The 12,493-nt window shown below is 36.9% G+C and overlaps 1 protein-coding gene across 2 annotated transcripts in view; it reads right to left on the bottom strand.

Moving 5' to 3' along the window:
* The window catches only part of MYO5B (myosin VB), a 3,346,216-nt gene that overhangs the window by 141,011 nt on the left and 3,192,712 nt on the right, over positions 1-12,493 (bottom strand). For both annotated transcript variants that reach the window (XM_044078265.1, XM_044078275.1), the window contains 2 exons: positions 8,621-8,771; positions 7,345-7,630 (listed from right to left, as the gene is read on the bottom strand). In XM_044078265.1, coding sequence (XP_043934200.1) covers positions 7,345-7,630; positions 8,621-8,771 — 437 coding nt within the window. The remainder of the gene's footprint in view (positions 1-7,344; positions 7,631-8,620; positions 8,772-12,493) is intronic.

The raw sequence follows: 12,493 nt of genomic DNA, 5'->3' as shown, positions 1-12,493 counted from the left end.
ATAAAAGTAATCTGAGAATCCAAGAGTTAGATGGTTGGACCATGTGTTCACAAAGCAGCAAACGAGATCTGAGGTAACAGGGAGAGATGTACTGTGGGTAAGGGGAAGTATCCAAGAGCTATTTTTGGTTGCCACTAGCTTAGTAACGGCTGAGTCGGATCTGATGGATCGCGCGCATAACCCATACGTGAGGATAAGATGAAAAATTGACAATACCAGATCAAAGGTTAAGAATGGTACTAAACAGAGATAGTCCTTTAGGCCACTAAATTTGGGCTTTCCTGAATGCAATAGTAAAAAGGTACTAAGAGTCTAGAAGGAGAGAGTTTGGAGCATCTTGGGGTATTAAGTACCTTTGCATATCAACTTATACATATGATCTAATTTTGATGTTAACATAAAACAAATGCATTGGAGAATATTTAAACAAATTAATGAAATAAATTAATATGATTAGGAAATAAGTCACACAAACTAGAGAGAGTGAATTTGTAAGACAAGCAGTAGGACATGCAAATACTATATAAGGTTCTGAGTATTATATATTGGAAAAATAATTAAATAAGTGAAATGGAGGAAAAGTACTAGATAAATTGCAACATATGGTTTATTTACTGAATAATGTTAAACACGTCATAAAATAAGAAAGTCTGCCTTATTTAGTCTGTGCTTTCAGGGATAGGAGAATAAGTGCCTAGTACTTAAGTATAACCAGAAAAAGTGGAAGCTATGATTCTGAAAATATTTTTCATTGCACTGCAGGGGTAAATGGGCACTGGCTTGTGTGGAAGAAAATTTACATTTGGTGCAGCCAGTGGTTTAGTTTGTAACTCTTTTTTCTATCAAATATGGATGAAAATAAGAAATGCAATAACAAGTATTCTATAAGATACAAGTAATATAGAAAACATGGTAAAAATGGGAATGGGAAACAGGAAAGATAGGTAGACTAAAAGAAGGAATTATGAGGCAGTCAGGATGTTAAACAAAAGAATTAAGAAATGCAACCTGAAGTATCAAGATGAAGTAAAGACAGCAAGAGTATTACATTTTACATGCAAGAAGAATGATGACTGGTAATAAAAGAAAAAAGGAATGTTATAGAAGTACTGCACTTGAATAAAAATATGTGTTTATGGGAGTTTTATTGAGATTATTCTAGAGAAAATGATCTGCAAAATGGAAATAAAATGTGGAAAAAAGGAGATGTAAAGTATAGAATGTGGGGATGAAGTGGAGTGTTATGGTAAAAAAGACCCTGCAAAACACTTTCATGTCTTAAAAAAGAATTATAGGATTAAAAAAAAAAGTGCTTTTTTTTGCAAATATCAGAATTAAGATAAATAACAATGGATAGTACTGTTTAAGGATTGTAAACGAAAGATGTTAAATTAAAACTGAATACAATCAGACAGTATTAACTTGCGTACAGATGACTGTGCGCTGGTACAAGTACAAAAAGAATGAGACAATGATCTGGTCTGTGGATAAATAAGAAGGTGCAGCACAGAATCACACAAAATACAAGGAACAGGGCCATGTGGCCATTTACACCTTCCTACCAATACTCACCCTTGGGCCTTACTTCCTTTTTAAGGAGCAATAAGCCAGTCATGCTGGGGATGAATTTATGAATACCCATTCAATTATTTAACTCATTTCTAAAGGATGGTAGTGGGTCACATTGCTTGATCTGTTGCGGAAGTTTTTTTCATGATAAATGTGTCTCTCCACTGAGATTTTATTTATTTGCTGAAGCAGGTTCAAATATCTGGTCCTAGTATTCATTGGACTGTTTGATTGTAAAAGTTTCTGGGCTGCCAAATCCCAAATATCACAAAAAGCAAGGCACAGATTATCCTATAGGACATTGAATACAGGGATAGAGCCTGCAGCCTCTCCTGGTAGCACAGGTCTTTTACGCCCATGATCTTTTTGTCAGGTATATCTGGAATCTCTGCAACTGTCTGAAACATGTAGCAAAATACATCCAAAAGGAGGCACTATATTCTTTGATGGGCTGGATCAGTATAGAATATAGAGGGGAGAGTACTTCCTTGGTTCTAGGGGAGACAGCCTTTGCAATCAACTCTGCCAGACTAATGCATTTCCTAAGCATGATCAAAAGACGGGATTATCTACCCATGTTCCAAGGTTTCTTACAATATCTTCATTTTGGAGTGGGCTGATCTCTTTACTATAATCTGGGTTGAGGGATTGTTTATCAAATCAATATAATGTACTTTTTTAGCATTTAAGCTTTAGCCCGTTTTCCGTGCACCAGCTATTAATGTGTAAGTTCAAGTTGCAGCTTCCGCATGGCACTTGATGATGACACCTAGTTTACAATCATCTGTAAACTTGGTTAACTAGAGTTCCCCATTTTGATTTGCAGATCAGAGAAGTATATGCCAAATACAGCCACAGGGAGGTGGCAGCCATATTTGCAACATGCTAATGGTCGACACTATAATGTGACACCACCAGTATGTGATTCTGGGGAAATTACTTTTAAAGATTAACATTGCTGTATCATTATGATTATCATCTTCCCCCAAAATACTGTGGTCTAAGAGACAGTAGGGTATCTCCCCTGACACTTGGGGGTGCAGGGAGGGGCGTTTGCCCCTTGCAAATGCTTTTTAAATCAGTTTTATGATTGTTGAGAGTCTTTCCTATTTTTAGATGCAGTCTAATAAGAATTTACAAATGAGTGACAATCACAAAACAGCCACAGTTTAATCACGGAGCCAGAGATAGGAAGTGACAATGTTAGAGAAAGAAATGCTATGAAAAGCAGTTATTTAAAAATGGAACAGCAGACTGGAAAATAGTTTCTTTGTTTAATTACTATGAATTAAATTATATTTTGGGGGCATTGTTTAGTTCTGATTTTAATAAAATCTCCCCCTATTCCTTTTGCTAAGTGCCAAGCAATGGAAAATATAAACCAGTAACAGGAATGTCTTTCAAACATGACAATGATAGAAGGAATATAAATGAGAAAGAAGTGAGACTAGGCTTGGATTTTAGTGTCAATAAGTGAGAATAGGCTTGGATTTTAGTGTCAATAAGTGAGAATAGGCTTGGAGTTTAGTGTCAATAAGTGAGAACAGGCGTCGAGTTTAGTGTCAATAAGTGAGAACAGGCGTCGAGTTTAGTGTCAAAGCTGGATGCATTAGAAACATAATAAAGGAGAATTTAAATATTTTTGTCAGGTTATTCTAGTATATCTAACCATGCGAGTCAGTCCCCTTTATTTTTTAATAAAAAAGTGACAATCTGAAAATGCTATTATGATTTTTTAGGGAGAGTCTGACTGATTCTTTATGTTCAAATGAGATAAACAGTAGTTATCTTTGTGATCATTGTAGATTCATTGGTAACAGTCTATATTAAATGAGACTAAAAAGCCATCATACTAGATAAGAAAATTGCTACAATCTGCAACATAAACACAGAATAACCCTCAAAAGTACTGGGCAGGCATAAATAAACTCCAGGCAAATCCACCCTCTACTCCCGGAGAACAACATCATCTGACAAGAGCTAAAGATATAGCCAATTCATTCAATACTTTCTTTACAGAAACCATCTCTGACTGAATATACCTGCAAATTGCTGATGTAAGAGCCTACCCTATACTACCACCCAACATTTTTTCACCAAAGTCGAAAACTGGCTTGCCAACCATCTCAATTAAAGCCTTTACTCTTGAAGCGAATGCCAAAATAAATAAATAATAAATAAATATATTATTTACATGTTTCTAAAGGAAGAACATATGGGAAAAAGGGGTTTTGTAACTAAATGACAAAACTTAGTCATGTATGCGGCTCAGTGCAGTTCCTGCTTGTCATTCTATGGCAGAAAGACAATTAAAATGTTAAGAAAAAATGAAAATTCTGGATCATATGAATTCCAAAAAATGTAAAGAGTGTTTGTATTTATATCAATGATCTTTTTAGAACTGCTTGTGACTGAGTGACTTATGAAGCACCCATCATGGCTTTCTCCTTTAACTATTGTGTGTTTGTTTTACATGAAGTTCATTCTGTAAAGTAGTCCTGTTTAGTATATGAAAAGATGCAAGCACTTATAATTTTTTGAGGTGTCTTTGTAGTATTAAGTTTATCATTCACACTGCCTGACACTTGAGCTTTGTTTTGTTTTTTGTTTTGTTACCAAAGTAAATGCATACTGTGTGGATGAGTTATTTTATATACATACACATGCATACTATGTAGCAGTATGTACACCTAGTATAATACAGTAATATTTCATACAGATAATGTAGGAAATGTGAATAATTTGAGAAAAGCTGTTTAAAGACTGGACGCCAACAATGGCAGAAATGCTTGCCCTTTACGGAAAGGGATTTTGAGGCTGAGCGTTGAGACTCATGGTGGACCATGAACAGTAATATGTAAAGTTGCTTCAACAAAGTATTACTTTAAGGGTCTGCACACTTATGCAACCAGCTTATTGTACGTTTTTTATTTTTCATATTTTCCCCTAACAGATTTGTTTGTTTTTCAATAGAATTGTACAGGTTATAGGTCACATTAAAGGTGGGAAAAGTTTTGAAATGATTTACTGTGGTCTCATTTTTATACCATTTTAACAGGGGTATGTACACTTTTTATATCCACTATATATATATATATATATATATATATACACGCACCTATAAACAAAAGATAAAGAGATGGGATCAACGATTATGATCAAAAAAAGAAATGTCAACATTAAAATGATCAGCAAGATCTAATCATATGGGAAACAGAATAACAGCTGAAAATGTTGAACCTTTGCTACTGTGGACTGACATGAGGAGCAACCTCATAGAGCTACTTAATCTAATGAAACGGACTTTAGTTTGGTGCAGGACATGCATTATGTAAAGCACTGTCAGTGCATACTTAGACATTTCCCCAGCAGTGTGTCCCTTTGATTTGGGAGCTATCGCCCTGCTTTGAGTGAGTGCAACAGTGGAGCTGGTATATATAACTTTGTGAGTGTGGGTGGCTAAGCTAACATTATAGGCATTATGTGCACAGGAAGGTCCCTATTACATTTATAGTGCTAACAGGTGTTGATGTTGGTATTTTATTGTATAATTTCAACATCTCCAGCTGTCTATCTGTTCCTCTTATATTTGTTGAACATTGTGCTGACAATATTTGTAGTTTTAGATCATTATCAGAAAGATTTATTGCCTTGCGTATTCTGTGATTCTATGATTCTACAGTATTGTTTCAGGAAAAAATAGGTTTATTATATTTTTGGATGCCACTGCTTAATGAGACATATATGTGCATGTGTGTGTGTGTGTGTGTGTGTGTGTGTGTGTGTGTGTGTGTGTGTGTGTGTGTGTGTGTGTGTGTGTGTGTGTGTGTGTGCATATATATATATGTATATATATATATATATATACACAGTGGATATAAAAAGTTTACCCACCACTGTTAAAATGACAGGTTTTTGTGATATAAAAAAGGAGACCACAATAAATCATTTCAATACTTTTCCCACCTTTAATGTGACCTATGACCTGTACAATTCAATTGAAAAACAAACAAATTTGTTAGGGAAAACAATATAAAAAAATAAAAAAAGGTACAATACATTGGTTGCATAAGTGTGCACCCCCTTAAACTAATACTCTGTTGTGTATGTACACCCTTAAACTAATACTTTGTTGAAGCACCTTTTGATTTAATGACAGCATTCAGTCTTGTTGTGTATGCACACCCTTAAACTAATACTTTGTTGAAACACCTTTTGATTTAATGACAGCATTCAGTCTTCTTGGGTAGGAGTCTATCAGCATGGCACATCTTGACTTGGCAATATTTGTCCACTCTTCCTTGCAAAAGTGCTCCAAACCTGTCAGTTTGTGGGGGCATCTCTTGTGCACAGCCCTCTTCTGGTCACCCCACAGATTTTGTGCTGGATTTAGGTCTGGGCCCTGCTGGGCCATTCTAAAACTTAAATTTTCTTCTGGTGAAACCATCCTTTTGTTGATTTGTTTGTATGCTTGGGATCATTGTCGTGCTGAAAGATTAAACCCTCTTCATCTTCAGCTTTCTAGCAGATGCCTGAAGATTTTGGGGCCAAAAGTTACTGGTATTTGGAACTGTTCATAATTCCCTCCACCTTGACTAAATCCCCAGTTCCAGGTGAAGAAAAGCAACCCAAAGCATGATATTGCCACCAACATGCTTCACCATGGGGATGGTGTTCTTTTGGTGATGCAAAGTGTTGTTTTTGCTCCAAATGTACCTTTTGGAATTGTGGCCAAAAAGTTCAACCTTGGTCTCATCAGATCATAACACATTTTCCCACATGCTTTTGGGAGACTTGATGTATTGTTTTGCAAATTTTAGCTGGGCCTGGATGTTTTTCTGCACAAGAAAAGGCTTACATCTTGCAACCCTACCTCACATTCCAGACATATGGAGAATACAGGAGATTGTTGTCACATGCGGTACACAACCAATACTTGCCAGAAATTCCTGCATCTCCTTCAATGTTGCTGTAGGTCTCCTGGCAGCCTCCCTGGCCAGTTTTTGTCTTGTATTTTCATCAATTTTGGAGGGACATACTGTTCTATGCAATGTCACTGTTGTCTCACATTTTCTCCACTTTTTGATGACTGTCTTCACTGTGTTCCATGGTCTATCCAACTTTTTGTACCCTTCTCCTGACTGATATCTTTCAACAATGAGATCCCTTTGGTGCTTTGTAAGCCCTCTGCGAACCATGGCTTTTGCTGTAGCAGACAACTGAGTAAATGTCAGGAAAATCCTACGAAGACAGCTGAACTTTATTTGGGATTAATCAGAGTCTCTTTAATTGATGGCAGGTGTACCCAAGAAGACTGAATGCTGTAATTAAATCAAAAGGTGGTTCAACAAAGTATTAGTTTAAGGGTGTGCACACACAACAACATATTAGTTTAAGGGTGTGCACACACAACAACATATTAGTTTAAGGGTGTGCACACACAACAACATATTAGTTTAAGGGTGTGCACACTTATGCAACCAGCATATTGTAAGTTTTTTATTTTTTATATTTTTCCCCTAACAAATTTGTTTGTTTTTCAATTGAACTGTACAGGTTATAGGTCACATTAACGATGGGAAAAGTTTTGAAATGATTTATTGTGGTCTCATTTTTTTATATCACAAAAAACCTGGCATTTTAACAGGGGTGTGTAAACATTTTATTTCCATTGTATATACACATATGTGTATGTGTATATTATTATTTTTCCTTTCTACATGACATATGTGTACAGTCAGATGACAACTAGATTTTTTATTTTACTTTATTTACCTTAGTTGCATACCGGTACTCCAGGAACAGACATCCTTTCGAAGCAGTAAATTGTTGAGTGTTACTGCATTAATCTCATACAGGAGTTGTCTAACCACTTGCTGAATGATCTCTGGGTCCAGACCATGTTCAGCCATCATGACATAGAAGGAATTCAGCTGGCGAATGACAGCCTCCAATGAATATGTGTTATCGCCATCTACCATGCTAGAGGACCGCTTACGGTATCCTGGTGCCTTGACGCCAAACATTCCTTGGATGCTTTCATTTTCTAGCATTGCAGAAACTAAACAAAAAGAAAACAAAACAATACTCAGCTTGAAAGCTGTTTCTATACTGTAATTACTGCAGTGAGCCTACAGTAAACATACAGGTAATCTGTCACAGTTTTACACATTACAGTAGTCTGCACTTCTGTTTTCTCAAATTAATTTGACAGTAGCTGCATGTATGAAGCACCAGTAGTTGGTCTGTATATGGGCCAGATTCAGATAATGTGGTTAACTGCAATGCATATGTGGAATTAAGTGTAAGGAAATATGGAAACAATCAATTAAAAAGTATGTAGTCAGTCAAAATAATCTTGTTTGTATTCAGCAAACTAGGGAACAACAAGATTAACATAAGTCACACATATGGCAGCACTGCAAGTGACTCGGTTTGTACATTAATTTATACTGACAGAGAGTGAAGAATGACATAAACAAGCTACAAGAAATACAGTGAGGAAAATGTTACATGGACAGCAGTCAGTCAGCTATCGAGTGTTAACTGCATGCCAGAAGAAACAACAGCTGGAAACTTACTAAATAAAGGTTGGATACAGCAGCAATCCATAATACTTAAATCTTTTGGGCTTGCATAAAATATAGTATGTCAAAAAGTCAAAATGTCTGTAAAATTTCCTATCTTTATCCGAGACAAATCTGAAACTATTTTAAGTAAACTGTTGTGAAATTTCTTAGATCACAGATTTGCACAACCGCACAGTGAATTGCAGAGTTCCACCAAATAGTCTGCTGAAGCTGGTATTCTCTGCTTATTCATCGTTGCAGTGATGACCACCAGAATGTCAAAGGTCTGAAATGCTAGGTAATAAATGTAACAAATGTTGTCATTGATGCAACAATTACTATGAGTGTGTGTGTGTGTGTGTGTGTGTGTGTGTGTGTGTGTGTGTGTGTGTGTGTGTGTGTGTGTGTGTGTGTGTGTGTGTGTGTGTGTGTATGTTTATATACTGAAGGGGTTTGAACCTTTAACTGCTTCCGTATCTTACCTATCATTGGTTGTAGCATGGCTTCTGCTATGTGAATGAGTTGTTGGTATATGTGAATAGACAGATCACTCATGACCTGACGGTACTCTGTCAGGTCAAAATTCCTCAGACAATGTTCATTCTGCTTGTCAGTGTTCTGCTTCATAAAACCCTAAAATAAAAAGGAAAAAAAGTCAGTAAAGTGCTTTATTTTGTTCTCATTCATCACAAATTGATATTCTGCAGATTTGTTGCATAAACTGAAAGATAAAATAATGAAACAATGAACAGCTATCTGGTTAAATCCCTTAACAGCAAAAATAGAAGGGGATAGACAAAGTGAGGGGAAAGGTGCTTTAAGAAAGTATATATAAGTAAAGCAAAAAGAATGTGAATGTGGCTGGCCTGGAAGCAGAGTCAGCACTGTTACAATAAATACAGCAAAGGCTGGGCAGTCAGTAACAGATGGATAACAGTCTTTGCAGACTGGAAGGTCCACATAATAGGTCAACACTACATTGGACAGCTGGCACCGACATTACTTTTAACAGAATTGAAACCAGTAATACAGACGGTACTCATTTTCTTTATTTTTACTTACCTTCTAGCAAGCGGTTTTACTTGTGCAATTTTACCACTGTAGCCACAGGTGCATACTTTAACTACCAGACTTAATGACTTAAGAGCTTCAAGAAGGGCATATTCTAGCTTTAGAATAAGCACATTTTAGGGAACACCTTTTGTGCAATGGATAGTAGATGCAATATTTTGTAGGAAGGTTTTAATTGGGCAAGTGTTTTGTTTACTGCTTTATCTGTATGTTTTCCGAGAAGTAACTAAGGGGTTAGTAATGTGCCACGGTATTTTTGTTCTCTAAAAGTATGTACAGTGTTGTCAGCATTGCCCTTAATTAACAATGTAGGTGTGCTGGTCAGTGTGGAGGGCGTGGTAAACAGCATTAAGGATGATTTTTTTGGATTTATTATTAATATGTTGTTGGAAATCCACTTGCAAATCAAAGAAAATCTGCTAGAAGCACTAGTAGGGATTTGTGAGATTCAAGGAATAAAAGGTCATCAGCGTATGAGGTCAAGGGAGGGGATATCGTAGGTGCAACCATTTATAATAAGGTAAAACAGAATGGCAACAAGCACTGAATCATGTGGTACACCAACGTTAAGAGTGCAGCTGTTTGTTAAGTGGTTATGGGATACTCCCAGTCTACATTACTTCAGTGGAAGACATATTCAGAGACTGTCTTTATCCCTTACCAGTCACCGAAATTAACTTCAGCGAACTGTGGAATTTTTCCAATGGTTCAGAAACACTAGCCCACCAAACATACAGAACACAAAATGCACTAAATCAAATCCACCCAACTGGGGGGGGGGTGGCTGTGTCCCCAACACCCCCCCTAACTACATATACCAACTCTGAGATTTCACTACAATTGGGAAAAGGGAAAAGTTAAGAGGATGGCCAAGTGTTTACGAATCGTGAGAAAAATTCCTCAGTTCACTGAAGTTAATTTCGGCAGCTGGTGAGTGATGAAGACATATTTGTTGAATACGTCTTTCACTGAAGTAATATAGACCCCTCCCAGATAGGATTGATTTTCTGTGTAGCTCGAGCCATGTGACAACAGTGGTGTCAAAGTGAAATCTGCTGATCCTGATAAGGACTAGAGCATGGATGACTGTTTCATATTCTCTAGTTAAGTCTATGTCCAGGCCAGCATTCCATTATTCACCATAGTGTATACCTTACCTGTGGCAGAGTTGAATGTGGTCACTGGCCTTAAGCAGTTTCTAAAGCCATGCAGTGCACCACATAAGGCCATAACTATTCAGGTGGACAAACAGTTGCTTGTAGACCTAGTTTTTCTCAGAGTTTTGTAATGGGGCATAGGTTAGCTATGTTACAGTCTTTATTGCCTTTAGGATTACAGATGATTGGGAGGGGTAGGATGCATGTTTAAAGGGAAGAGGGAAAAATCACAGAAGTTAAAGAGAGATTATATATGTCAGTGTGTGGTTTGACAATAGCATTATGTGACATTTTTTCATGTTACTTGCCAGTTTTAGAAATTTAGGTTGAAGTCTGCTCAATTTTGCTCCATATGTATCATCCAGGCTAAGCAGAAGTTTCTTGTTTTTTGTTAACTACGATCTTTATAAAATACAAGGTGTGTGAGTATTTGTAGGTATTCTGGGTTTTTTTTGTTTGTTTGTTTCAGGTAATACTAATCTAGCTGTGTGCTTCAGGGAGGTTTGTTACTAGGTTTTTTAAGCCTTGTAGCTGAGTTTCATACACTTCTTGAGCTACTCAGTGGTCCACGGGCATACTTGTCCCCTAAGTCTTCTTCTGGTTAGCGGAAATGTACTGTCTTGCATAGCAAGTAATAAGGCACTGATAGGGTTTCTCTGCAAGAGTAAAGTGGTTTCTAATCAATTGTTTGGATTAGAGAATCCAAAACATTGTGTTTGCTCAGAGGTATAGCACTTCACCTGCTATAGTGTGAAGGGATAATTTGAAAATTTTGATGGACCAGTAGGACATAACAATACATCTGTCACATAAATTATTAGGGTAGACTGCAGCTCATGTACATCTATGACTGCTGCCAGTTATGATAAGGTAAAAGTTATTTTCTGTTTAAGGATTATGTCTGGCCGTACCCTTGACCACTTGCTCCCATTCAAAGTGCTGGAGCTTTTTACTTCGGGGTATCTTTGATGATCCTGAAGCATTTTGCTATGTTGGATTTCCTTTGGGTGCTTTCTTGATTAGCTGATGTACAATTAATGTAAACGCGGGAGGTGTTATATAAAGTGAGAAGATGTGTGAGTTGGTCTGTTCACTCAGGAAAAACTGGGCATAAAGCCAATATGGGCTTTTGTCATCTTTAGGGACTGCTTTGGAGATGTTGTGGGTGTTTATTGGAGCATCGTTTTTGATTAGGAGTACAGAGCCATATCTGATTCTAAGGTCTGGTTTATTATTGTCAAGGATAATATACTTTGACCAGATAAATTTACATCTTTTGACCAGGTTTCAGAGACTGATAAAATGTGTGGTTCTTTACTAGATAATTAGCTTTCAACAGACGATCATTTGTTGTTACTACTACAAATGTTGAGACAAGCTATCTTGGGCCGTTTAACCAAAAGCACCTGGTTTTCTGTATGTGGGTTTGTTCTTGTGGTTATGCCTGGGCCAGGGTTTGTTTCTGTATTAACTGAGAATGTTAATTTAATAGTGAATGGTACAGCCTGGTAAGGACTGTTTATGCATCGTCTAAGGGCTAAGATAGTGCTGCAGTAATGCTGTCTGTAAATGTTGATGTTTTCTTAATATGTGAGGCACAGCAAAAATAAGGTCACTACAAAGTATAGAAGGTGATTACAAAGTGAAGGTGACACGATTTTAAGGGAATTGTGTGATGGGGGATATAATAGTACTTCTTTGGGAACTTTAATAGGTAGCTTGTTGGTTAAGAGAGAGCACAGAAATAGAGAAAGAAATGTTATGAGTAAATGGTAAAGGATGTACTTTGCTATAACATACATAGTAATCAGCAGGAAGGAGCAGTATTAATTGCCTTATATGTTAAAGAACTGATAGTTTGGGTGAAGGAGAGAACAGTTAGTAGCCTATGCATTGCTGTAGCAATTTGTCACGTGTACGGAAGGGAAGGAAATAGCTAGAGAAACAGAATATGACAGAGAGCGAGGGAATATAATATGATAAGAATTACCAAGATGTGTGGTCTATGTGCAGTCTAGGCTGTATGAAGAGGTGTGGGTGGTAGCAGGAGAATATCATGTCTAATACCTCTTAGTCATCTCAATGTGTATATTTAACTTGCATATTTATACTATTTGGCTTCAGCTA

This window comes from Protopterus annectens, chromosome 1.part1 (genome assembly GCF_019279795.1).
Source record: "Protopterus annectens isolate FY-2018-M chromosome 1.part1, PAN1.0, whole genome shotgun sequence".
Classification (NCBI taxonomy): domain Eukaryota; kingdom Metazoa; phylum Chordata; order Ceratodontiformes; family Protopteridae; genus Protopterus; species Protopterus annectens.
The sequence above is the reverse complement of the archived record's forward strand: the minus strand, read 5'-3'. Positions and strand labels throughout refer to the sequence as shown.